Source organism: Lepidochelys olivacea (assembly GCF_965140295.1).
Source record: "Lepidochelys olivacea isolate rLepOli2 genome assembly, chromosome: 23".
Taxonomy (NCBI): domain Eukaryota; kingdom Metazoa; phylum Chordata; order Testudines; family Cheloniidae; genus Lepidochelys; species Lepidochelys olivacea.
Genome location: NC_140433.1, coordinates 1,653,802 through 1,680,296, shown reverse-complemented (window position 1 = coordinate 1,680,296; position 26,495 = coordinate 1,653,802). Strand labels below are relative to the sequence as shown.

The following is a 26,495-nucleotide window of genomic DNA, read 5'->3' as shown; positions in this document are numbered from 1 at the left end:
TAATGCCAAGCTCTTCCCCAGCACTTTCCAGCAGTAGATTTCAAAGCAGTTCAGAATGATTAGCCTCATTTTACAGGTGGGGAAACTGAGGCATGGAGCGGGGCAGTCATTTGCCCAAGGTTACCCAGCAGGCTGCTGCGAATTATACCTGATAGGACACGGACAAAACTGCTGCGAATTATACCTGATAGGACACACACAGTTTGAATTTAGGCTGAGGCACATGAACCAAGTCCACAACTGCCGAGTTCCCAAAAAACACTAAGTTTATTACTCTCGAGCGTGGTGCCCCCCTGCTAGTCAGGAGGGGACCCCGAATACAGATTATACAAAGGTTATATACCTTTTAGCAAAGCATGTTGCCCTCGTGCATCGGAAACCTTAGCCAATAAACAAACCCTTTTTTTATCTACCACCTATCCCTGCTCGGTGCATTCCTCGTGCTATACTAGTATGTTAATTACACAGCATGGTCCTAAAGCCATGCATCAGTAACTTCTAGTATCAGGATGGGAGGCCTCACATCAAAGGCCAGGAGACAGGGAGTTAGGGACAGAGAAAGAACAGATACCGGGAGTCAAGGCAGGCTGGAGACAAGGGCGGGGGGGGGTTTTCACAGGAATGCAGTATCGCGGGAACACTCCTCCTGGTGCATGATCTGTTTGCTTTTAGACAATGGTGGGCCCCAAACCAAAATGGAGTACATGTGCTAACTTTTCCTGAACAAGGCCGGGGGCAGAGCCAGGTCTCCTGAATCCCAGCTCTCTAGCCACTCGGCAACCCTGCGAGCAAACTGTTCTGCCAGCAACGGCTGCCCGTCTTCCTGGCATACGGTTCCACCCTCGCTCAGTCACTGGGGCCATCGGCAGCCGACGGGATCATGGCTGGATCATGGCTGAGCGTTGCACGGTCATTGGGTGAGCAGATTCTCTCCCCCGTGGTGGCTCAGGCTGGGGCGTGTCGAAGGATCAGCTGGCGTTTCGAGCCGAAGTGGGAAAGAGCCCAGCTGGGTGCTAAGCAAAATGGGCTGCATTGCAGGTAGGAGGGGTTGTAACTCCATTAACCTCTGTCTAATTTCTGTCTTTGGTAGGGTTGTTGGCTTAGTGGATGGGGGGAAGCAGATCAGCCTATGGCGCCCGTGCCCGGGGACTCCGGCCAACTGGGAGGTCCCAGAGCCCTGGCGGGGCAGGGAAAGCCCCCATGCCCTGACCCTGCTCCCCAGCAGCAGCGCCGGGGGGGCGGGGCAGGCATGGCAGTGCAGGAAGCGGACCCCCGACTCTGTCCCAGGCAGAAGCTGGGGGCAGCAGGGGAAGCCCCCGCTGCAGCCCCAGGACTGGAGGTCCTCTCGCTACCTGCCACGGCTCCAGGGCTGGGGGAGCTCTCACTCCCCACTGTGGCCTGGGGCTGTGGCGGGGAGACAGAGCTTCTCCAGTCTTGGGGGGTGTGGAATGGGGGGGACCCTGGGTGGAACAGGGGCAGGACTCCAGGGAAGGGGCAGAAAGGGGTGGGGGCCATGGGCGGGGTCACATGGGGAGGGGGCAGAATGGGGGCGGGACCACAGATGGAAAGGGCGGGGAGGGGCCTCCCACTTGCCAGGGCCCCAGGAAACCTTACTCCGCATCTGGGTGAAACAGGAGACGGGAGAGATCTTGGCTTTTGACATTCTCATGAGCAAACTAGGGAAACGCCGCCTGGATGAAGTTACTAGGAGGCGGGTGCCCATCTGATTCAAAGATCACTCGCAGCCAGAAATGATCGAGGCTTGGCTGTCAGACGGGGAGGGTGGATCTCGTCGAGCCCTCCCGGCGGTGGTCCTGGGGCTGGTGCCATTCCACCGTTCGTTAATGACTTGGAGACGGCAGGCCCGGGCTTGGTGTAGAATTTGCGGGTGGCACCCAGGCAGGTGGGGTTGCAGGCACTTTGGGGGCAGGATGAGAATTCAAAACGACCGCGACAAATGAGAGAATTGGTCTGAAATCAACCAGATGAAATTCATTACAGACAAGTGCAGAGTACCGCACGTAGGGAGGAAAAATTCCAGCCTGGGGGGGAACCAGCTGGGTGGCCGAACTGCTGGAAAGCCGCCGGGGGTTCGAATGAATCAGCCCACGACGCAATGCAGTTATGAAAATGGCCGATCTCATTGTGGGGTGTATTGACCGGCATGTCGGATGTCAGAGGCGGGAGGTCGCTGTCCCCCTGTGCTCGGCTCCGGTTGGAGCCCTGTGTCCAGGTCTGGCGGCTGCCCTTTAGGAGAGATGGGGACAAATTGGAGTCCAGAGGAGGGCAGGACAAAGGGGAAAAGGTTTAGAAAACCTGAGCTGGGAGGAAAGGTTGACAAAAGCGTCTGTTTCCTCTTGAGCAGAGCAGACTGCGCCCAGCGGGGACCTGAGCATGTGGTATAAAGAGGACGGTGACCAATGGCTCTCCGTGTCCACTGAGGACAGGACAAGTCAGGGGCTTCATCTGCAGCGAGGGAGATTTCAGTTCGATACGAGGACAAACTTTCGAACTCTCGGGGGAGTGACACTCCAGGACAGGCGTCCGAGGGAGGCTGTGGGATCCCTGTCACTGGAGGGTTTTAAGAACAGTTTGGGCAGACCCCTGTCAGGGCTGGTCTCGGGTTACTTGGTTCTACCTCAGCACAGGGGGCTGGACTCAGTGACCTCGGCCCCACATTTCTATGACTGTTCATCATGACGTGCACCCGTCCACCCCCCATATGCATCGAATCATAGAAGTGTAGGACTGGAAGGGACCCCGAGAGGCCATCTAGTCCAGTCCCCTGCACTCAAGGCAGGATGACGTAATAACTAGACCATGCATCTCTCTGTCCCCACACGCACACTCCTATCCATCTGTGGCTCTGTGTGAGAGCGAAGCAGCAAGAAATAGGCACAGAGCAGGAGCAAAAAGGCGAGGAGACAGCCAGGGGAAGCCCTAGGAGTGTGGCCCGGAGAAAAAGGGAGAGTTTTTGGGGCCGAGAGCTGTCTGCGAAGAGGAGTGGAGCTCTGAGCAAAGAAACCCCCTCCTGTTATTTGATTCCTTCTGTGGTTGGGGAGACGGGGCTTGATACATTTGCAAATAAACAGAGCATCGAAGAAACACCGGATTCCTCTCTTCCATTGCTCCTCCTCACGGGAATAGCGCCCCAGGCCCTGCATTTGGGCTGGCTGCTGGGGGTGTGTGATTCGGCGGAGCCCCCGCTGTCCCCTGCGGACGATCTTTGGGCTGCTCCTCCTTCGCCTGGCTCCCTCCGCTGCGCGGCACCACGCAGAGCTGGTAGCAGGGAGGTACGTGGGCAAAGCCGCTGGCTGGCGGCTTGAGCTCGATGTCCCGGGGGGGCACGGGGGACTTGAGGGTGAAGTTCTGCAGGATGGCCGTCAGGAAGATGAACAGCTCCATTCTGGCCAGCTCCTGGCCCAGGCAGATCCGCTTCCCTAGGGAGGAAAACAAGGGGTGAAATTAACCACGCCCCGCCCTGATTATCTTTATAATACCGTAAATCGCTACCACCCCTCCCTCCCACGTTGTGGGCTGGGAGAGGAGCATGGTAGGGAAGAGGCTCAGAGCTAGCAGGGTAAGCTAAGGGAGAGGCAGGCTGGGCTAGTGGGCAGGGAGCTTTCAGGAGCACGGGTTTTTCTTCCTGGCTTTGCTGCATGGCCTCAGACAAAAAATAAGATATGTTTGTAACTTCGGGCTGGTCTGCGCTATAAGACTGACCTAGCTCCGGCGCTCAGGGGTGTGAAAAATCCACCCCCCTGAGTGACACAGCTAAGCCGGCCCACGGCCCTGCTTCAAACAGCACTAGGTCGAGGGACAAATTCTTCCGTCAGCAGCTCCCACCTGCCGGGGAGGCGGATTTCCTGTGCCGGTGGGAGAACTGTGTAGATGAGCCCCAGGATAAAACCACAGGAAAGACACGGCAGCTCCTTAAAGCCCCTAGGTAACCTGAGAGACCATAGCTGCCAATCCGAGCTGCTGCCTGCTCACGCCTCTTTTAACCCAAGTTAGACTTTGAACTCTGTGGGGCAGGGATCGTCTCTCACTCTGTGATTGGGCAGAGCCTGGCAGCGCCCGGCCCGACGGGGCCCCAGTCTCGGCCGGGGTCTGGGCAGCGCCCAGCCCGACGGGGCCCCGATCTTGGCCGGGGTCTGGGCAGCGCCTGGCCCGACGGGGCCCTGATCTCGGCTGGGGTCTGGGCAGTGCCCGGCCCGACGGGGCCCTGATCTCGGCTGGGGTCTGGGCAGCGCCTGGCGTGACAGGGCCCCGATCTTGGCTGGGTCTGGGCAGCACTCGGCCCGACGGGGGCCTGATCTCGGTCGGAGTCTGGGCAGCGCCTGATGTGACAAGGATCCCATTTTCTTACTGCCATGGGAGCTGAATACGAACCTTCCTGCATCAGCTAACCTGTAACTGAAATGGGCTAGATCAGTGGTTCTCAAACTTTTGTACTGGTGACCCCTTTCACATTGCAAGCCTCTGTGCAACCCCCCCCCCCTTTTAAATTAAAAACTTTTTTACATATTTAACACCATTATAAATGCTGGAGGCAAAGCAGGGTTTGGGGTGGAGGCTGGCAGCTCGCGACCCCCCATGCAATAACCTTGCCACCCTCTGATGGGTCCCGACCCCCAGTTTGAGAACCCCTGAGTTAGAAGGAATGTCTCTGTCGGGCATGTCATCCTATCTCTACCCACTAGGGGCGCCTTCCCCGTGTCTCAGAAGCCACCTCTGGGGGGCAGCCGGGCTCCTGTGATGTCCCCTCACCCTCCCAACTCCGTACCTGTGGAGAATGGCATGAAGGCCTCGTTCGCCTTGAAGTGACCCTGCTCGTCCAGGAAGTGCCCGGGGTCGAATCTCTCGGGGTCCCTGAAGCGACTGGGGTCCCGCAGCACAGAGCTCAGCACCGGGAACACCTCCGTGCCCTGGGCAGCAGAGAGGCGGAGAGACAATGGGCAGAGTGCAGGGATGGGAACTCAGGAGTCCTGGGTTCTATTCCTGAAGCGGCCCCTGACTCAGTCTCCCTCTCTGCAAAATGGGTCTAACGATCCCACTCTTGCTTTGGCGACAATTTCGCTTGGTTACCCTGGATTGCCGTTGGTGTAACGCTGGCTCCCGTGCAGTTACTGTGGGTTGACATTCGGGGAGGAGGGGGGAAAGGAATCTGTCCCCGTACGGACACTGTGAGCTGTTACCTTGGGAATGGCGTATCCCCTGAAGTGGGTGTCCCGGGTCAGGGCGTGCGGGAGGTTCATGGGAATAACATCGCTGAACCTCTGAATCTCATGGATCACGGCATCGGCGTAGGGCATCCGGCTCCGGTCCGCCACGGCCGGCACGCGGCTGCGCCCTACCACCTGGTCGATCTCCTGGGTCATCTTCTCTAGAGAGAGGTGAGCAGGACACAGAACACGGCAGGGCTGGAGACATCAGGACGCCCCATCGTGGGCCGGGGAATGGAAGGGCTCTTTTTTGTTCTTGGCCGGTCTGAGAGCCTACTTTGCAGCATGGCTGGGGGCCTGCGGGGTGGTCTCTAGGGTTGGCCCATTGGCCAGGCAGCTTCAGTCCAGTGTGTCCCTCCGGGGATTCCCTGGTGTCAGCCAGCCAGTGACACCCATTGGGTCCCTCACCGCGGAGAAGAGTGAGAACTCTGCTGGGGTGACTACACGGGGGATTCTCTACTCAGGCTGCTGGACGCAGACAGACCCTGCAGTTCTTTCTGCCTCTCTAGCTCCCTACCAAGGTATGACTCCGAGGGACCCTTGAGAAGGGTGGCAGATGCTAACATACGGGTAAGGGGTGCTAGGAACGGGGCTGAGAACCATCAAATTCATTGCACGTCTGAATACTCCAGATGGGGGCCAAAAGTTACTACCCATTCAGTCTGGATCCTCAGCTCCGCCAGAGTCAAGGGAGCGAGGCCCGTTGACGCTACCTGGGGATCTGGCCCATTTATTCCAAGCTTGTAACCTAATTACCAGCTTCCTGCCGACTCAGTTACCTTCTACCTCCGGGTGTTTCAGCAGGATCAGGAGTCCGTAGCGCAGGGTGGAGCTGACGGTCTCGGTCCCAACGAAGAACAGGTTGAACGCGGTCATCACCAAGTTTCGGAGGTGGAATTCCGTGGCGGGGTTGAGAATTTCCTTGGAAAGCACAGGCGGACATGTGAGTTATCACGGGGACAGGGACAGATCCTCATCTGGGGCAAGTCAGCATAGCCCCATGGAGTTCAATGGCCTTTGGATCTGTCCCCAACCCGGCAGGCCGCTGCCTTTTGAAACAGTCATTTGACAGCCCATCTGGAGCGGACGGGGTGAGAGACTGAGCTGATGCCCCCAGCCCCTCGGATGCCACAAGGTGCCAGGTTGCCATGGTGTTGTCAGGTTGCCATGGTGTTGCCAGGTTACCATGGAGGCACCAGGCTACCATGGAGGCCGTAAGGGACCAAGGAGAGTCTAGGTTACTATGGAGGCCCTGTTGGAGAGCTGAAATGTATGGGTTATGTTGGAACGATAATGGTCAGACCTAAGCCTGTGGGAAGTCCCCATGTGTCTTAAGGTTTGGTGAGGATTTCCACAGGGACTTGTCTACGGGCTCGGAGGGGAAATCAGTGTCTGTTAAAACCACAGGAGGAACCCGAGGTAAAGCTGGGTGAGTTGCTTGGTAAATAACTGATGCTGGTGTGTTTATGAGATCCGTCCCCCCACCCCCCCGCCCCCGAGGCCCGTGGCCAGAAGAAGAAGTTGAGATAAACAAGAAAGTGCCATGAAGGACAAGAACAGGAAAGTAGAGAAGGGAAAAATAACCCTGCACCAAGCAGCCCTCCGTTCCGCGGTCGCTCTCTCTGGGTGGGGTAGGCGTGATGACAATTAACCAACGAAACGGTTAATCTCGTAGATGGGTGTGATGTATGCAGTGAGGGTGTCGCCGGGTTCGATGTTGATTGGAAGCTATATAATGCGTCATGGCGGCCGGGAGAAGGGTCATGAATACGTCAGGCAGCTGTGTACGTAGGTGCTGAAGTATAAAGGGGTATTTGGAGCATCGGAGGAACAATCCATCCCGACCCTGCCTACGCCCCAGGAGAAGGTAACGGATCATTATATTTATTGGTTTATTTTGCCTGTTTTCTGCTTTAATAGTAGTTGTTAACCACAATAAATGGTTTTGGTTCAAATCAAGGTTTGCAACCCTAAATCCGGGTGTCCGAGCCCGAGCGGGTTACAGTACCCACGTCAGCTCTACCAGACCATGGAGGCTCCAGGTTTCCCTGGAGGTACTAAGAGACAGTGGAGGTATCCTGGATGGACTCAGATATTTACTAATTCATTAGTCACTTGTGTTACCACAGCACGAGCCAGCCCCAGTTGTGGGTCAGGCAAAAACACGCTGCCCCAAAGAGCTTCAGAGCTCGGTATAAGGCAAGAGAGCACACAAGGGAATCAAGGGAACACAAGGGATCACTGGGCCATGTGGGCCAGCCTGATAGGCCATGGTTCCAGCACACAAGCCGCCGAATGGTGGTCAGGTGTTTTGTGGGCATCAGGACAAAGGGGAGTTTAAAAACTTGCTTTGATTCCCTGAAGTACATGGCGATGCCTGAACCATACGTGTGAAACAAAGGACACTGGGGCCTCGTCTGTCCATCTCAGCTTCTCTCTTTCCAGACCTTTTCCATCTGGAGGAGGAAGCAGTCGATGAAATCCCGCGGGTTATCACGGTCCAGAGATGCCTGGTTGGCTTTGATCCTCTCCAGGATGAAGCTGTTGATGTCCTCCAGGTCTCGGAAGATCTGTTTGTGGGCTCCCGGAAGGAAGTGCATGAACCAGGAAAACATCTCGTAGAGCTGCAGGGTGAGGTATGGAAAACCGTGTTGAAATGCTCTGGGGTTTCCCCGTCCTGCTGGGAGGCCTGTGGCCCTACAGGGACGTGTCTGGTCACAGGCAGCCGGGCGCGGGCAGGGGGGAGCTGTGCCTCGGTGCTGGAAGAGCCGCCTGTTTTGTCTCTCTGTGTGTCCAGGTTCTTGTGTGTTATCGTTCCGAAGCCTCCTCCACGGGGTTACATTGCAACCTTCCCCGCGAGAGCCTGATGGTTTTATCCCACCTCTCTGTTGGCATGTTGTGAGCATAATACATAGGGCAGAGAAAACCAGGGGGGCGCATGTGTGACATTCCCTGCTCAGCTTTTCTCTCGAGCCCCAGCGTTTCAGAGGTTTCAAGGCCAGAAGATTACTCTCGAGTCTGATCTCCTTGTATATTTCCTGTTTCCTGCAGTTCTCCCAGGCTGCCTTTCCCCCCCCACCGCCCCCGCCCCTGCTCGCTCCTCTCTGCCCCTCCCCCCCATCGCTCGCCCTTATTTAAAAGTGGTGGGGCCATGGCGCCCCGGCGCCCCTGCTTGCCGTCCCTTCTAACCCTATGACTCTATGAAAGAGGCTGGGGATACACTGCGGGTAGGACAAGAAGGAAAGGGCTTGATCGGTGACAAGGGACTTTTCGGTTAGAGATTAGGAAAAGCTTTCCAGCTCTCAGGGGAGTTAAGAACAGGTGACGTAAGGGGTTGTGGAATCCCCGACCCTGGAGGGTTTTAACAATGAGTTGGAGAGACACCCGTCGGGGTCAACCTAGGTTGATTTGGTGCTGCCTGAACGCAGGGGCCTGGACTTGGTGACCTCTTGAGGTCCCTTGCAGCCCCACATCTATGAGTCTGTGGGGCTGATTCTCAGGTGTCTCTGTCCCACTCCTGCAGGATAAAGGGGGCAGGGGTGGCCCCCTGGGGATCCTCCTCCAGGGGGGTGTCTGGGAGCTCTGGGTCCTATCCCTGGCTCCCTGGGCTGCTCACCTGTCCCCAGGTGGAGCTCAGCCGCACGAAGACCTGGTTGGTCTTGGCCAGCAAGTCGAGGAAGCTCTCGTCCGCATAATCGCAGTGCTGGCCGAAGACGATGGAGCAGATGACGCTGGCGGCCGAGCGGCTCAGGAGGAACGTGGGGTCGAAGGGCGAACCTGGAAGGAGAAGAGGGGATGGGACATTCCCCCGGTCCTGCGGCTTTGGTACCAGAATGTCTGACAGCTTCTAGCAGGGAGGGGCGCAGGGCATGAACGGGGAACCCCCGCAGCTGCTCCCCAGACCCTGACCCGACCATGCAGAGGAACCCAGAAATAGACGAACCCTTGGTTTTCCTGAACTCCTCCACCAGGCGCTGGGCCTCCTCCTGGATCCGCTCCTCGGCGCTCCGCTTTCCCGTGCCGAAGTCCTGCAGTGCGGCGAGGGAGAACCGGTGCAGCTGCCGCCACCGCTCCCCGTTGGAGAAGAGCAGCCCTGGGGATCGGAGGGTTGTGCAAAGCATCCCGCCAAGGGCACAGGCCGGGGAACCGGGAGCGGGGACTGGCCCGCCGGGAGGGGCGTGGGCAGGGGCGTGCTGGCTGTCCAGAGCGCTGGTGAGAACACCACGCGTTGCTGGCATGCCAGGGTGCTCTGTGCACGTGAGCAACAGGCGTTCAGTGACCTCACAGCCCCCCCGGTGAGTCTGTAGCTGGGGGAAAGGAGACCCAAGTGGACTTGCCCCTGCTGGCTCACTGAGTCAGTGGCGGAACCAGGGACAGAACCCAGGAGTCCTGGCTCCCGGAGGCTCTAACCACCAGACCCCACTCTGCTCCCAGAGGTGGGAATGGAACCCAGGAGTCCTGGCTCCCAGCCCCTACCTGCTCTAACCACTAGATCCCACTCCCTTCCCAGAGCTGGGACTGGAACCCAGCCCCCACCTGCTGTAACCCCAGACTCCTCTCCCTTCCCAGGGCTGGGGATAGAACCCAGGAGTCCTGGCTCCCAGCCATCAGACCACATGCCTCATATGTGGCCTGCAGAACTCACCAAACCCCTGGACAATCTCTTCGAAGGCCGCAAGCTTCCCTCTCCCGCTGAACTCGTCGGCTTGATCCTCCAGGGCCTCCTTCACAGCCTCGTACCCCCACAGGACCACAACCCGCCGGGGGCCCAGATGAACCGTGAAGACCGGGCCGTACTTGTCCCTGAGCTGCAGTAGAAATCAGGGCGGGGACAGAACTGAGAGCAGAATCCGTCCCCATGCGCTAGTCTGTTGCAGGGGTGTGATTTGCTAGGGGATGGGGGTGGAGGCAGTTGCCCCCCTCCCTCCCCCCCAGACCTTTCTTTGCACGCATGCCCAGCTTTTCATAGGCCTGCGCGTGCCGCGTTTTGCCCTCTTCCCCCGCCAGACTTTGCAGGCTACAATCTGATCCCATGACAAGTTCTACAGGCCGACACAAATTCCCGCCCCCCGCATTTTTCTGAAGTGACACCCCTGGTTTGCAGTCGCTGAGCGGATCAATCGGCTTTCTCACTGGCACCCTGTTCGTGCGGCCGCCGCCCAGCTGGGCTGGGGAACCGTGCAAAAATCCTTTCACGGTTATTTATGTACAGAAGCAACCGCCCCGTGTCCTCCCCCGCGCCCGCTCACCCCACCCAACCCCTAAAGCTCTCCTTGCCCCAAATATCCACCCCAGCCTGTGCACAGCACGCAAAGCTGGCGAGACGTCAGGGTGCCTAAGGCCTGGAAGGGGGACGGTGGCAGAGAATCCCGATTCCTTTCTCTCCCCTGTAGCTCCGTTCCTCTGGGCAATCAGCAGCTCTGGCTCTTCTGGCGCGAACTATAGCGGGGTGCTCGCACGGCGAGGCCGACTAGACTGCTCACGGCGCTCGGCTGCACCACCGCTTTCCTTAGCAATCGTTAATGGGCTGATTCTGAGGTGGGCTTGTCGCACCTTCCAGCCCATGCCCAGAAGCACCGCTGAGATGCGGGGCCCTCCGGGGCAGAATGCATCGGTGCCCGGTGTTCCGCGCGATCTGGACGTACAGCGCCTAGCGCACCGGGGTCCTGAGCTTTGTTTGGGGTTCCCGGGCCTACGTAATAAGGGGGGAAATACACCCAGATGCCGTGCCGCCCCGCAGCGCCAGGGAGAGAGCGTGAGCCGGGGATACTGCTGCAAACACTTCTCCTCGTGCGGGAATGGTTCCCGGTGGCGGGGGAGGATGCCAGGGTTTCTTTCATAGCTGCAGTAGCAGGCTCCTAACCTCCCCCTGGGAAGAGCAAACGCGGGACGCAGGCGGACACGACCTACCTTCCTGAGCGAATTCACCATCCCCTCAGCTTTCAGCTGCAGCACATTGCCCAGGAAAGGCAGGGGAGCGGGGCCGGGGGGCAAGTGGCTTCTTCGGGAGCTCGGCCTGCGCACGAGGAGGTAGATCAGGCCTGAAATACAGACCAGCAGCAGAAGAGTCGTTGCATCTCCGCACCCCATCGGGTCCTGTGGAGGTGTCTCTCGGACGTCAGCCGGGAGAGGGTCTGCGGGAACTCCGACAAAACAATCCCGCTCTGGCCGAAAGCTCTATGGGGATCCCAGGCTTTATGCTGGCTGGTTTCAGGCCGGCTGGGCTGTATTTCCCCGGGGGGGTTGTAACCTGCGCTGGGTGGATACGGTTCTTATCTGGGGCTGCCGGCGTTGTTTAAACATGGGCGCAGCCGAGAGCAGGTTTGGATCAGACCAAAGCGACGGCTGGTGCTTCGAGCACTCAGGCACTGGGCAATCCAGCCAGAATATGGCTTTGGGTCGCCCAGTCCACCTGTAAGGGGGCTGAGAGGAAGGCCTTGTGGTAAAAGCCCCAAGCTGAGACTCGGGGGATCTCGCTTCAATTCTTCTGTGCCACAGAGTCCCTGTGAGACCTTGGGCAAGCACCTGCCTCTCTGTGCCTCAGTTTCCCCATTTGTGGAGAGACTATAATTCCCTTCCCTTTCTCTATTTAGACTGTGAGTTCTCTGGAAGCAGGGACTGTCTCATGCTCTTTGTCTGGGCAGCGCCCGGCCCAGCGAGGACCCTGATCTCAGTCAGGGTCTGGGCAGCGCTCGGCCCAGCGGGGACCCCGATCTCATTCAGGGTCTGGGCAGCACCCAGCGCAGCGGGGACCCTGATCTCAGTCACGGTCTGGGCAGCGCCCGGCCCAGCGGGGACCCTGATCTCAGTCAGGGTCTGGGCAGCACCCGGCGCAGCGGGGACCCTGATCTCAGTCACGGTCTGGGCAGCGCCCAGCCCAGCGGGGACCCTGATCTCAGTCAGGGTCTCGGCTGCGCCCAGCACGACAGGGCCCTGGTCTCGGTCGGGGTCTGGGCAGTGCCCGGCAGGACGGGGCCCTAATCTTGGTCGGGGTCTGGGCAGCGCCCGGCCCGACGGGGCCCCGATCTCGGTCAGGGCCTCAAGATGCAGCCGTAATACCTGTAATACTAAGCGTATGAAGCCAGGCATGCTCGTCTCCAGCTGTGCGTTACACCACGTGCCTGACATCTGTCTGCTGCGGTTCTTTTTGTCTCTGCTTCTCCCGCGGGGGAGCACCCTGTGTGCAGGGGGGGGGGGGGCTCTCCATTGTACACACAAGCTCAGGGGATTGCATCCATTTCATTCTGACTCGTGAGACCCTTCTGCCAGGTAGAGCCGGGAGCCAAGGCCAGGGTCAGGCCCTAGGGTTTGCTCTTAACAAGAGCAAACAGGACCAGCTCGAGCCCCCTCCCAGTAGCCTGGGAAAACCTCCTGCCCCCCCTAGGCTGTTCTAGGAGGCAGGACTCCCCCTCTCACGAGCACGGCATCTGTGCAGCAAAGAAAGGGGAAAGGAAGGACTTTCCCTTTAACACGCCACCCCCGCCCTCTCCCCGGCACCCCAGTCAGTCGGTTAGTGAAGACCCAGAGTTCAGAGGTGCGTTCACGGGGGATCGATCAATGCAACTGGCTTCCCCCCACTGCTGGCCACCATCGGTCACCACGAGCCACCGCTGCTCGTGGGACCACCCGTCCCGCTGTCCTAACGCTTAACCCAGCCCTCGGGGATTCAGCGGGTGGGCGGGACTGTGCAGCCAGGGCAATCTCTGGGGTGTCCCCCGTCCAAGGACTAAGGCTTCGCCCCCAGGCCCGTCCACCGCTCTAGGACCCCCAGCCAGAAAGAGGGACTCTCCATGAAGACTCATCAGCTCTGTCCTGCACTGCTGGCGAGGAGCGGGTCCAATGGTGCCTAGGGCTTTTTACGCCTAGCTTGCACCCCCAGGTAGAAGCACCCCACCCCCACCCCTTTGGCATTCCAGCCCCCCACGTAGCAAGTGAGGTGCATTGCAGGATGACCCCCCTGCTGCAAGCAGGGCCTGCTGCATTCAGCCCTGGTGCCCCTTCCTCCTACAATGGGGGTCACCGTTAATTTCCCCCGGCCTTTAAACCTCCGCGATTTGTCACCCCGAACCGGCCAGGCTGGATCCTTTGGGCCAAAGCCGCGCCTGGTGCTGTGCATGTCTGTGCCAGGCAGTGCTGGTACAATCTCCTAAGAATCTGTTTACAGTCACTGGAGAGATCTGGGGGGGGGGGTTGTGCACCCAGCCGGCTTCCTCGGCTCGCTGGAATGCATTGCCCTTCTGCCAAACCCTGCTCTGGTGCCCAGCCTTTGGTTATGCCCAGGAATCCAGCAAGGCCTACATGAGAGCAGGACAGATCCGGAGCGAACACGTCACTCGGGATGGGGTGAAGTGGGCAGTGGACAGGCCGAAGCGGGGTTGGTGGGTTACGGAGTGCGGCAGAGAACCATCAATCCAGGGTGTCGATTCTCTGGGGCCGAGCTCAGTTCTGAACCGACACTCCTGGGCTCATCTCGTGAAGGTGTTGGGCAGGTTTCCTGGGAGGACGAGGCCTGAGAGGTCAGATCTGGGGAGTTTCTGTCTGTTCTCGTTTTCCTGCGGGAGTTCATTCGGGCGTGCGGGGAGTGCGTCCTTTCCCCCGCAGGGGTGTGTTGGGGGCATGCCATGCAGTGGATGAGGTACCCCCCGGTTGTGATCTACACGTGTAAGACCCGTGGCTCTTGAAAGGTGGGTTTTGGGGGCCATTGATTGTCATAGCAGTGGAGATACGTAACGCCGAATGGTTTTGCAGGTGATGCAACATGTTTTCAGGCAATTCTGCCTCCCTAACCGGATCTGATTCTTGGGGCATGCAGGAAAAGCCAGGGGGAAGAGGCAGTTGGTGGTACAGTATGTGTTAATTTCCCCTCTCTTGCATAATGACCGGTTTCAGAGTAACAGCCGTAACACTCTGTTACTCTGGGTGGGGGGAGAGAAAACCTTTTGTAGTGATAAACACCCATTTTTTCATGGTTTGTGTGTATAAAAACATCTTCTGTATTTTCCACAGGATGCATCCGATGAAGTGAGCTGTAGGTCACGAAAGCTTATGCTCAAATAAATTGGTTAGTCTCTAAAGTACCACAAGTCCTCCTTTTCTTTCCCCCCCTCTCTGTGCCTCAGTTTCCCCTCACACCCTTTGTATACAGGTCGGCTGTGGGCTCTTCAGGGAGGGGCAGTCTCTCACTCCCTGACTGTCCTGTGCCCAGACACTGCCGTACTACTAACAAGTAACAACTATCGACGAGTGCAGCCCTGTTCAGACTGAACGCGACGGTTACCCCAGCGGCAAGTGGACAGTTACTGGCGACTAGTGAAAACCTTTTCAAGCCTTGGGCTGCGTTCTGTAGATGGGTGCATTTTCACAACTCGCTAGTCTCCCTTTAATGGGGCCTGGTGTTGTGTAACTTAGGGACCAGAGCCGTGGGATTTAGCGAACGGACCACGCACTGCTAGGAATGAAATCCGAAAGAGCAGAGCGTTGTGAAGAACGGACGGGCTACAAACCTTTCATCCCGCCCGGATGCTTACGAGCTACAAACATATGAGCAGCAAACCTGTGCCAGCACCCAGCTGATTTCATCACAAATCGAGGAGCTAAACTGATAACGAATTGTGGGGCCAGACCCCCGGCTGGTGTGAATGGGCCATGGTTCCACTGGACGCAATGGGGCCAGACCCCCAGCTGGCGTACAGTATAACCAGGCCTTTTAACACAACGTGTGATCTTATGTATCACTTTTAACATGGTCAAGGGATTTTCCAAAAGATTGGGCACACTGGCCACTTTTACAGTTTTTGGTAATAGCAACATATTGGTTACAAGTGCTTTGCAAGTGTCCATTTACAATCGTTTCTGTCATGCCACCCCTTTGGCTCAATACCAGTGAGGTTTGGGCCTTTTAGGGTCAGCCTGTGGCTTCCCTTTGCAAAATTAAGGTTTCTTTTTTCTCCTTGTCCTGATGGATCAAACCCTGATTTCTCTTGCTTAACAGAATTCACTGGCTGATTGGGCGTGCTCTCTGTGCTAACAGCTATTAGCAAGTCCGTCTTCTCCCTGCCAGCCAAGTAATTTGCATTACCACAGACAGGAGCCAGTTCACCAGAGTTCAGATCCTTCACTGCTACCGATTCCAAGGCTGGACTCTATCTTAAAGAGAAAGCATCCATTTTCACTACCAAGCCAGACTCAAAGTTCTGTGGTCCTTCCCTTACCAACCTCTGCTTCCACCTGGAATCAGATACTAAGTTCACTGAGAGACTACAAGTCAGATCCAAAGTGTCTAGAGATGAGAGTAGACCTGCCATCCCCTGCATTCTCGAGAGATTAACTACACAGCTGTTCTGCTCTGCAGACTCAGCTCCCCAGTCTTCCCTCCGAACCTGAGACCGACTGTTCACTTACAGAACTAGCTTGGAGACATTCCTCTCTCAACAACCTTGTCTCCCCAAAAGCTGGCCAAACCCAGCCACTTGGTTATAGGCCTGTTCAACTTTCTTAACAGCTTTCACTCCATCTGAGACCTTCTCAAAGCTATCCACACTGGATCTTTCAACAGGGAAGTCAGTGGCTTTATTCACCAAATAAATTGGTTAGTCTCTAAGGTGCCACAAGTACTTCTTTTCTATTCATCACAGAAAATTTCTGGCTGTTTTAGGAACTGAAACTTTCTTGATTAAATCACTTTCACACCCTTCAGTGGCAGTAAACTGCTTGCAAAGACTCCATGAGGATTCCTTTTCCGAGGGCTTTTCTATGCAACAATTCACCCCTCACAGAAATTCTGCTCTTACCCTCTTTACCTAGGGCTTGCTCTAGAGGAACACTTTCCTGAGCAACAACAGACGCTTTCTGGGTCTCACTTACATCCAGAATTACCTCTCGCCCATTCCTACACAATCCCCTTTCAGGCAAACTCACAGACTTCCTAGATTAAAGGTTAGAATCATTCTCCTTCCCTTTGCCACACACAAGTTCAGGAATCTTTTCCTTCTTGCTACAGGTTTCCACACCCTCAGTAGGTAACACAATCAAATCACCTTCACACTCTCCTTGTGCCCTGGCTAGGATCTCACCCTGATTAGACAGAGTTGCGACACCCTTTCCCAGCCACACACTAGCAACAGGCAAAATACAAGCACCAGAATTGTCTGGTCTCTGGGATTTTGCTAGGACACTAACTGGATGCGACCTAGTTACAGGGCCATTCTCCCGAGCAGGCACAAACTTAGGACTCTTCCCTTCCTGGGCTTTAGCTGAATCCAGAACCAGCTCTGAGACAACTGCACGACCCTCAACCGTCACAGGCTGAAAGGCCCCTTCTGTCTGCTCCATAGACAAAGAAGAGCCAGACACACTTTCTCCTTTCCCAGACACACAGCTTGGGATCTCATTCCCCTGGTCCCAGCACACAAGGCTGGTCACAGACAACTGCTTGGAGACCGGGGTAGCTCCCTCCATGGGCAAGTCAATACCCCTGACAGACACAGACACGTTTCCTTCCCTGTCACAATTCTCCACCCAGGTAAGGTCCAGGGACACTCATCTTCCACTCTCCTCTCCTTCCCGCCCTGCTGACTAGACACAGCCATCAGATCACAAGGCTGCCTAGGCTCATCCAAACTTTCCTTACCCAGCACCTTGCCACTCCCCACAGATAAACTGCTGCTCTTCTCACTACCCGGAGGTATCCAGCAAATCACAGTTACCTTTTCCAGGTTCACTTTTACAAGCTGTACTAGCCAACAATCCATCATCCATCAAAAATCTACCCTTTCCTTCCTCAGTTAGGGCTTTAACCTGACCATCCACTTTAATCTGCTCCTGACCAATGAGTTCTTTCTGTTCTTGATCTAATTCCAGGTTCACTTCTAAGACATTAGACAGACATTCAGAAACTTCATTCACAGACAAACTGCTTTTTTGCACAGACAAACAGCTATTTCCCATCAGGTTAGAGTCCCCCTCCCCTGGTCAGAGCAATATAACACACCAACATTGTTACAAACTGAAATTTCAAGAGGATACAGTTTCTTGATTGCTTTTTTGACTTCCAGCTGAATTCTGGCAGTTTCTTGTCGCAGCTGGTGAACCCTCTCCTCAGCAGCGATCCTTTGCTTTCTCTAAAATCTAAAGGTTTATACATAAAACCTTTATACATAGAATCTAAAATCTAAAGGTTTATACATAAAAGGAAAAAGATAGAGACGAGAGCTAGAATGGGTGAAATGGAATCAATGACACACAGTCATGGCCAAGTTCTTGGTTCAGGCTTGTAGCAGGGATGGAATAAACGGCAGGTTCAAATCAAGTCTCTGGAGAACATCCCCAGCTGGGGTGGGTCCTTCAGTCCTTGGTTCAAAGCTTCAGTGTAGCCAAGTCCCTCCAGAGGCCAGAAGCAGGACTGAAGACAGGGTGGAGGAGCTGCAGTAGCTCTTTACAGTCTCTTGCCCTGTGGTCTCTCTTTCTTTGTCCCAAAGACAAGCTGCCCATCCCCTGGCCTGGAAACACCTCCGAGTTCTGTCCCTAGGCAGGTCCCTGCACACCTGGCTGAGTCCCCAGGCGCGTCTGCCTTCTCTCAGTGGGTCACTTGTGTCGCTGATGGTCCTTCATGGGCCGTCCAGCCGGCTAGGCAGAGCTGACCCCAACGTGTCCCCCAGAAGCAGAGCACAAGTTTGAACTACAGACAGGACAGAGCCAAGATTCATAACTTCAACTGTAAAAATGATACCCACATACAGACAGCATCGTCCTAACCCGCCGACCATCACCTTGTCTGAGACACCTCATTTGACCCCCTTTATACAAGGCTTGGTGCCACGACAGGACCTTGGTTGCAACAATGATCTATACGGTCCCAGATTATGTCAATAATGCCACCCCCCCCGCCCCCACCCCACCCCCGCCATGTATATTTAATACAAGAGTTTGCCCAGGGTGTGGGCCCTGGTACTAACCCGGTTGAGATCTCCGGATATCAAACCCGCCGCTTATTAGTGGGCAGTGCCTGAGTCTAAATTAACACCCCCAGCTGGCCACGCTTCTCTCCCCGCTGCTCCCGGCGAGTGACCCGCGGACACGCCATGTCTGGGGTGGGAGCAGCTTCATCCCGCTCCTCGCACTAACCAATCCCAAGCAATGTTCCCTCTTAATTGTTGACAGGCCACGTGTGCAAAAAATGTCTTCTGTGCAAATTGTTGGGCGCGGTGTTTTGCCGCGTGCGGGGGGCTCTGGGTCTGTGTGGGCACACGTGCACAGCTTGGCAGGAACAGTGATCCCGAGACACTTCAGTGGCTTTTGTCCCCGTTCTGCCCTCTCTCGACCCCTGGCCCCAGCAGCCCGGGACTCCCCCTCACTCTGCACTTTGCCCCTCAGCGTCCCGCCTGGCACCAGCCCCGCTGTGCGCCGCCTTCCCTGGCCGTTGTCAGACGGTTCTGTGGACCAAGGCGAGCTGGACTTTCGGGAGTTTGGAGCGGGTGGCGGACAGGGCACAGATTGTTCAGCTCGCTGGCTGAGCAAACACCCTGGCCTGCTCCAGACCCCCCGGCTCCGAGCCCTGCCCCTGCGTGCTTTTCGTGCGGGGCAGAGCAGGAGACGCCAGGGTCAAGGTGGGCGTCGTTTTGGGCGCGTTGCACCAGTGCAGCGTGGCGGGTGGTGGTGGAGTCGGGGGATTCTGCCAGCAGGCAGCTCCCCGGCACCTGAGCCTTTCGTCATGTTGACAAACAAGGAGATCATTAGTGGGCACGTGACTGATGGATTAGAGAGGTGTTTGCCCAGGGCTCTTGTGCAATGCAGGAGGCAGGGCCAAACCCGGCTTGGGGTAACTATATACCAGGGCATTCCAGGCTGGCTCGCCACACCGGGGAGGTGACTGCACGCACCATGGAGCTGGCTGGGGCCATCACCATCTTCCTGGGCATCTACGTGTCCTGCCTCCTCCTCGTCTCCGCCTGGAGAAAGAGGTCGCTCTACAAGAACATGCCCCCCGGGCCCACTCCCCTCCCGCTGATCGGGAACTTCCTGCAGATGAAGGTGGGAGGAACCCTAAAATCACTGGAGAAGGTGAGTCACCGAGAGCTGGAGAATGGGTCTGGAGCCAGCTCTTGGAGAGGCTATTTCATTTGAAAGTCAGTCGGTCTGTCTATCCCTGTAGATATCTCTCTAGCCAGCACTCAACCCACCCCCAGGCACCCCATCTCGCTGTCTACCCACGCCCAGGCACCCCATCTCACTGTCTACCCACGCCCAGACACCCCATCTCGCTGTCTACCCACCCCCAGACACTCCATCTCGCTGTCTACCCACACCCAGGCACCCCATCTCGCTGTCTACCCACCCCCAGACACCCCATCTCGCCGTCTACCCACGCCCAGACACTCCATCTCACCGTCTACCCACGCCCAGACACCCCATCTCGCTGTCTACCCACCCCCAGACACCCCATCTCGCTGTCTACCCACCCCCAGACACCCCATCTCACTGTCTACCCACCCCCAAACAACCTGCCATCTAACTCTGTCCACCCCCATGTCTGTCTGTCTGTCTGTGTGTCTATCCCCAGACACGCCCTTCTAGCTCGTTAGCTAGCTAACCACTCCCCTGGCCCTCTATCTGTCTAGTTACATACCAGTCACCATAGGTACCATGCGCTGTCTCTGTGTCTTTCTATCTAAATCCCCACAGCTCTGTCTGTATCTGTCTGTCTCTGGAATGTGAATGCACTCTGTATTCAGATCCGTTGTACCTTGGCCCCTCAAGGGGTTCAGTCCCCACATGGTCTGAACGAAACGGAGATGCTCGTCTCCACGGTTCCATTTCGGAAAGAGCACCTGGCCCGCCGGGAGGCCGGGGAAGACTGTAGATCTCTGCTGATCAATTGCCGTGTTACCCGCTTGACAACTCAGTTTGTTTCCGAGGCTTCAGCAGCCACAAAATCAACCACACGGCAGGTCCTGATGGACGTTGCCTTTCACTGCTAAGAATATCACCGTGTGTGTTTGTACAGCGCCTGGCGCGGTGGGGTCCTGATCCAGGAGACAGGGTCTTAGATGCTACTGCAATACAGATCATAAAGGGTAATCATGGGGGTGGGGAATAAAAAGATTTTTGTGGCAAGATTTTTCCAACAGAAAGTCGCGTTTTCAACCAAATAAAATGGTTTGTGGAAAGGTCGGCTTTCTGGGAATATTTTCAGCTGAAAATTTAAAATGTTTTGGTTTCCAGAAGGTTTTGGCCCAATATATAGATACAGAGGTAATTTTTTTTTTTTTTAGTTTGTCAGTTTTCAGCCAAGAATGTTTCCATTTCAGCAGTTTTCAGGGCAAACTTTTTTCAGGTTTCAGCCAAAAAATATTCCATTTCAACCCCAAAATCATTCTGTTTCCAGCCTAAATTGTTTCTGGTTTTGGCAGGGTTTTTTGGGGTGGGGAGGTGGAATTTTTGGTTGCCAAAACCAAAAAAAGTTTGTTTGTTGTTTTTTTGACAAAAAGTCGCCATTTTCCTTGGAACCGCCCCCCTCTGATCACCTTTCCCGTACAGCTGAGTGAGACGTACGGCCCGGTGTTCACGGTCTATTTCGGGTCCAAGCCCATCGTGGTGCTGTGCGGGCATGAGGCGGTGAAGGAAGCGCTGGTGGACCAGGCGGAGGAGTTCAGCGGCAGAGCCGCCATGCCGACTGTCGAGAAGAACTTTAATGGCTTTGGTGAGCAGCTGGCGACGTGCAATAAACCTCCTCAGACTTAAAGGGGCAGATCCCCGGCTGGTCTAAATCGAGATACGACGCCAGCTCCGGATCGGGCCCACTTTCCGCGTTTGCTGACATGATCCCCCAGGACTTCTTGGGGGATCAGGGGAACACAGGCCCCCCCAATACTAAAGCGTTCCCACTCCCCGAGTGTGAAGCTCTGCATGTTTCACAGGGAGGGAGGGGTTCCCTTTTAAAGACGCGTGGTCCTATCACGCCATTGTGCGTCCAGATTCGCCACACACTTTGCGCCAGCCAGCCAATGCAAACCCACCCGCAGCCCAGCTGAACCCTCCAGAAGAGCTGGGTTGGTGCATTTTGCATCCCTGGACGGGACCTGGGACCTGAACCCGTACCTGCTTTGTCCCTTTCCCACCCTCCTCTTGGGCTGAGCCACTGCGCCGTGCTCATTTCAACGGCTGTTTGTCTTCCTGGGTTGAAACCATCCTCTCCCCCCAGGGGTGGTTTTTGCCAATGGGCAACGGTGGCAGCAGCTGCGCCGGTTCTCCCTCACCATCCTGAGGAACTTCGGCATGGGGAAGCGGTCCATCGAGGAGCGGACCCAGGAGGAGGCCCAGTTCCTGCTGGAGACCTTTCGAAACACAGAAGGTGCCTCAGCGGAGTGGCGCTCACCCCGTCCCCCGGGGACTGGCTCCGGGCCGGGCATCCCCCAAGTCCCCCTCAAGCCCTGGTTTGAGGCCTTACCCGGTGGCTGGTCTGTGGGATGAACGTCAGCCGCTTTGAGTTTCATCCATGCGCAGAGAGATGTCAAAAAAACACCCACTGGGCATGTTCAGTCTTGAGAAAAGACGACGGAGTGGGGCCAGGGGGGACCCAAGAACAGTCTCAGATCTGTTCAGGGCTGTTAGAAAGAGGGTGGGGATCAGCTGTTCTTGTGTCCACTGAAGGGAGGAGAAGACATCTTGGGCTTAATCTGCAGCCAGGGAGATCTAGATTAGATATTGGGGAAAACTTTCTGACTCGCAGGGGAGTGAAGCCCTGGCACAGGGGAGCTAAGGAGGTTGTGGGAATCCCCGTCACTGCAGGTTTTTAAGAACACGTGGGACAAACCCCTGTCAGGGCTGGGCTAAATTAGTTGGTGCCTCGGCGCGGGGGGCGGGACTAGGTGACCTCTCGAGATTGCTTGCCCCACAGCATGGTAGCAATGTCGGGCTGGAACGACTCAGGCAGATAGATCTGGATTGTGTAGCATACAGGACACCTCTGCACCACCCATCGCTTCTCCGTGTGGAGTCTCAGATTCCAGGGGGAGGAGGAACCGCTCCGAAGATCTAGTCTGACCTCAGGCATAACCGGCCCAAGAAGTCCCCCAGAACAAGTCCTGTTTGAACGGTTCTGAAGCATCCGAGTCTGCTCCTAAACTCCCTTCATGTTGGCTGCTCCTCTTCCCCCAATGACCCCACGACCCCTCTTCCCTTCTCTCCCCGCTACACCAGGGGAACCTTTTGACCCGACCTTCTTCTTGAGCCGGGCCGTCTCCAACATCATCTGCTCCATCGTCTTTGGTGACCGCTTTGACTATGAGGACAAAGAATTCCTGTCCTTGCTGCAGATGATGAACGAAAGCTTTAGGGAGATCAGCACCCCGTGGTCACAGGTATGTCCTGCTCGAAATGAAACGGTCGGTCTTTTCATTGCATGTGGGTTACTGCAGATAGCTCTGTTCTGGGCCACCAGAGCAAATGCAGAGTAATTCTATAGACTTCAGTGAAGGTACTCCAGATTCACACCGGCATGACTGACAGTCTGGCTCTGGAGATGCACCAAAAGCCGTTCTCTGCGTGTCCCTTTTCTTTCCAGTTCTATGACATGTATGCGAATTTCCTCAAATACTTTCCTGGCCCTCACATGAAAATCTACTACATACTGGAAGACATGAGGAAATTTATTGAGAGGAGAGTGAAGCAGAACCAAGCAACGCTGGATGTCAATTCCCCCAGGGATTTTATCGACTGCTTCCTGATCCAAATGGAAAAGGTACGGTGCCCTGGGCTCCAGGAGCTGAGTGAACGGCTTGGATGATCTTCGAGCAAACACAGTGCTAGGGGCCCCATGAGTCATGCAATTTTCACCCATAACAAATACCAGGATCCCCCCTCCCAAAATAGCAGCAAAGTGATTTTGCAGAGTTCAGACAGGAATCGTTTCCCAAATCTGTACTTTTAAGACCAGCTCTCCTGTGGCTGTGGAAATTCCCATGTTGATGTTTCAGTGTATGTTGATTTTCCCCAAGGAAAAGCAAAACCCTTCCAGCGAATTTAACACCAAGAACTTGGAGCTGACCACGCTCAACTTGTTCTTCGCTGGCACGGAGACCGTCAGCTCCACCCTGAGATATGGGTTCCTGCTCCTGATGAAACACCCGGAGGTCCTAGGTAACTAAGGAAAGTTCATAAACGTTCACTGAATTCCACGGGTCAAAAACAGGGTGAAATTTGCCCCTGTGCAGAGAGCCAGCTAAGAAGCCATGCACCGTATTTAGGGTATGTCTCCACTGAGCACTAAGCCCAGATCTCTGGGACTTTGGCTTGTGGGCTTGGTGTTTCCAAGCCCATGTTTGAGTGTCTGCCTAGGTTTGCTGGACGCAGGTCTCCCAGCCGTGCTAACCTGTCCGTACTGCACCACACAGATCTCCTGACGCGGGTCTGTGGCTTTGGGCTGCGTCCACACTGCACAAAGACAGGGCTTGTTCCCGAGTTACAGAGAGCCTGGGGCTCTGACTCACCCCTCAGCAGGGTCCGATGACCCAGGTCCTGAGCGCTTGCTGACCCAAGTCAGACTGATTTGCAGGTGGGCTCCAGCTGCAAAGGAGGTCAGTATCATTATGGGGAAACTGAGGCACAGGGCCTGAGGTCAGTGGCAGAGCCTGAAAGAGAGTCTGGGTCTTCCATGTCTAGTCCGGTGCTCTGCCCTCTAGGCCACGGTGGTGAATTTCACCCTAGCCAACACGTCCCCGCCCTCTCCACTCGTGAGTGGCTCCCAGGATCCGCCGGGCCGTGGGGTAAGATCTGTCACTGTTGCTGGCAGGGAAGATGCACGAGGAGATCGACCGGGTGATTGGCCAGAACCGCGTCCCGGCCATCGAGGACCGGAGCCAGATGCCCTACACTGACGCCGTGATCCATGAGATCCAGCGGGTCAGCGACCTGATCCCCATGGACGTGCCCCACATCGTGACCCGGGACACCCAGTTCAGAGGCTACACCATCCCCCAGGTGGGGGCGAGCAGGCGGGGGGAGTCAGGGTCCAATTCTCAGCAGATGTAAATGGGCTCCAGCAGCTGGGGATCCGGCCCCATTGGCAGTTACCCGAGACCCGCCCGATGAGTGGCTCTGTTCCCGCGTAATCCCAGCGTGCGGGGCAGAGAGAGGGGGGCATGCCCGGGGGAGGGGGGGGACAGCACCCAGCCAGCTCGTCTCATTCTGACCGCCTTGCGCTCTGCTCCCAGGGCACCGAGATCTACCCCGTACTCAGCACCGTCCTGCGTGACCCCAGCAAGTTCAAAAACCCCGAAAGCTTCAACCCCGGGAATTTCCTGGAGGAGACGGGGTGCTTCCGGAAAAATGACGCCTTCGTGCCCTTTTCCTCAGGTGAGCTGCCTAATCCGCACTCCTGGGTCTGTCCGTCCACCCCACCGTCCCCAGGGCTGACCCTACCATGAGGCGAACAGGTGCCAGATTGTGGGGGGCGCCACTAGGACCTGGAGTTTCAAAGTTTTGGCCCAAGCGAGGAGGCATGGAGGCGTTGTTTGAGCTCCCCGCCTCAGTTACCAAAATGTTGTGGGCCGGCCCTGACTGCAGCACCCCTAATCCGTACTCCTCGGTCTGTCTGTCCGTCTGTCCGCAGATGCACCGCAGTGCCCCTATCCGGGCTGCTCTGTCTGTCTGTCTATCCCCATGCACCCCCTCTATCTATCTATCTATCTATCTATCTATCTATCTATCCCCATCCACCAAATGCTGTGGAATCTGAATAATGATTGCAAAGCTTGATTTTCCCTCCCAAACCCCACTTCCTTTCTAGCGCTAGGAATCCCATCCACATGTGCACTGGGCGGCTGAAGATCTGTACTGTTGCTCCCAGCAAAAGCCGACCCCTTCCCGCCCACCCGTCCAGATGCATCCATGTGGCAGGCGTGTGGCTCATTCCCCACCCTGGCTCCCTCCCTCTTGTCCCTCGTAGGTAAGAGGATCTGCCTGGGCGAGGGCCTGGCCCGCATGGAGCTCTTCCTCTTCTTCACCACCATCCTGCAGAGCTTCACGCTGAAGCCCCTGGTGGCCCCGGAGGACATCGACACCAAGCCCCTGGAAAGCGGCTTTGCCAAAATCCCGCCCTTCTACCAGCTCTGCATGGTCCCTCGCTGACGGAGACCAAAGGAGACGAGGCCTCGGCAGGGGCCCCCATCTGGCTGAGAAACCACAGTCTGACAGGGGCACCAGCAACATATCAGGCCTGATTCTCAGTTACCCCCTCCCTGAGCTTGGTTTAAAGTAGCTTTAGACTCCTGTTACCTATGATGGACTCTGTTCAACCCTGGTGTCAGTTAGAGCAGCCTCGGGGCTGCTCTATCTCATGCTATGGGCCCTGGGGGACACAGATCAGCTACAGTGCAGTGTGGTCTGACCGGGCCCCCGATCCGCCCCCTATGGGCCCTGGGGGGCAGAGAACAGCCCCAGCTCAGTGCGCTCCAGCCACGCCCTTGATCTGCCCTCTCCACCCGGGGCTGGAAGCAGTGTGGTGGGATAAGGGCCCTTACACCAGTTCCACACCGACTGAGAAGGCCCCTGTGCAATGTGTGTGCGGGGGAGGTCTTCAGGGGCCTGCCTGGCACTGACGTAACTGCATTGCTTGGAGTTCATCCTTGTTTACACCAGCGTGAGTGAGAACAAAAGCCAGGGCCGGGATCGCCTTCAGCCCCAGGAGCAGAGATCATGTGTGAACACAGCGGGGGGGGGTGGGGGGGCTGCGTCGCTCCAATCCACACGCAGGAGCAGCATAGCGATCCCAGCCCCGGTGCAGACAACATGAAGTGGGGGGACGAATTCTTCCCTCGACCCAGTGACGCCTCTCGGGGAGGGGGATGAAATCTGCCAACAGGAGACCCCCGCTCATCGCTGTGTTTTCCCTGCTGGAAAGCAGGGAGCCCCGTCGTATGCCCCCCGGCCTGAGCTTTGAACGCTTGACGCTTGCTTAGGCAGACGCTCCTGGCTGGACTCAATGAGACGTTCCCGCGATGAGGCTCTCCGCTGTTACTGGGCGTTCTCCTGGCAATGTGCTGGCGACCCTCCCTACGTTCCCCGGGGAGGAAAGCTGCCTTTACGCTTCCTTATTTTGTGTTCATTCATTTCCCCCCATCCTACCGCTTGTAACTATTTCAGCATCGAGCTTATTAAAGATCAGAAAACCATGAGGTGACTGCAGAAGAGACTTTGTAGAACGCTTCGTTCGTGGCTTAGCTTGCTTTCTCTCTCACAGTCACAGTTTGTCATCTATCAGTCGGTAGATCGGTT

The 26,495-nt window shown here is 56.4% G+C and overlaps 2 protein-coding genes across 3 annotated transcripts; one reads left to right on the top strand and one right to left on the bottom strand.

The window, feature by feature from the left end:
- Positions 1-1,621: 1,621 nt before the first annotated feature.
- On the bottom strand, positions 1,622-11,315 carry LOC311512008 (cytochrome P450 2G1-like; the record flags this gene model as incomplete). Its single annotated transcript, XM_084612988.1, has 9 exons — positions 1,622-3,440; positions 4,787-4,928; positions 5,199-5,386; positions 6,005-6,146; positions 7,673-7,849; positions 8,842-9,002; positions 9,169-9,318; positions 9,871-10,033; positions 11,136-11,315. The coding sequence occupies 9 exons, from the start codon at positions 11,313-11,315 to the stop codon at positions 3,136-3,138; spliced, it is 1,608 nt and encodes a 535-aa protein (XP_084469114.1). The 3' UTR covers positions 1,622-3,135.
- Positions 11,316-18,616: 7,301 nt separating this feature from the next.
- Positions 18,617-26,392, top strand: LOC311512010 (cytochrome P450 2G1-like). Of its 2 annotated transcripts, XM_084612992.1 has the most exons (10): positions 18,617-18,829; positions 19,067-19,283; positions 20,760-20,922; positions 21,424-21,573; positions 22,422-22,582; positions 22,786-22,962; positions 23,219-23,360; positions 24,013-24,200; positions 24,434-24,575; positions 25,168-26,392. In XM_084612992.1, the coding sequence occupies exons 2-10, from the start codon at positions 19,104-19,106 to the stop codon at positions 25,347-25,349; spliced, it is 1,485 nt and encodes a 494-aa protein (XP_084469118.1). In that variant the 5' UTR covers positions 18,617-18,829; positions 19,067-19,103; the 3' UTR covers positions 25,350-26,392. The 2 variants fall into 2 exon arrangements, with proteins under 2 accessions (XP_084469118.1, XP_084469119.1); XM_084612993.1 differs by lacking the exon at positions 18,617-18,829.
- The last annotated feature ends 103 nt before the right edge of the window (positions 26,393-26,495 follow it).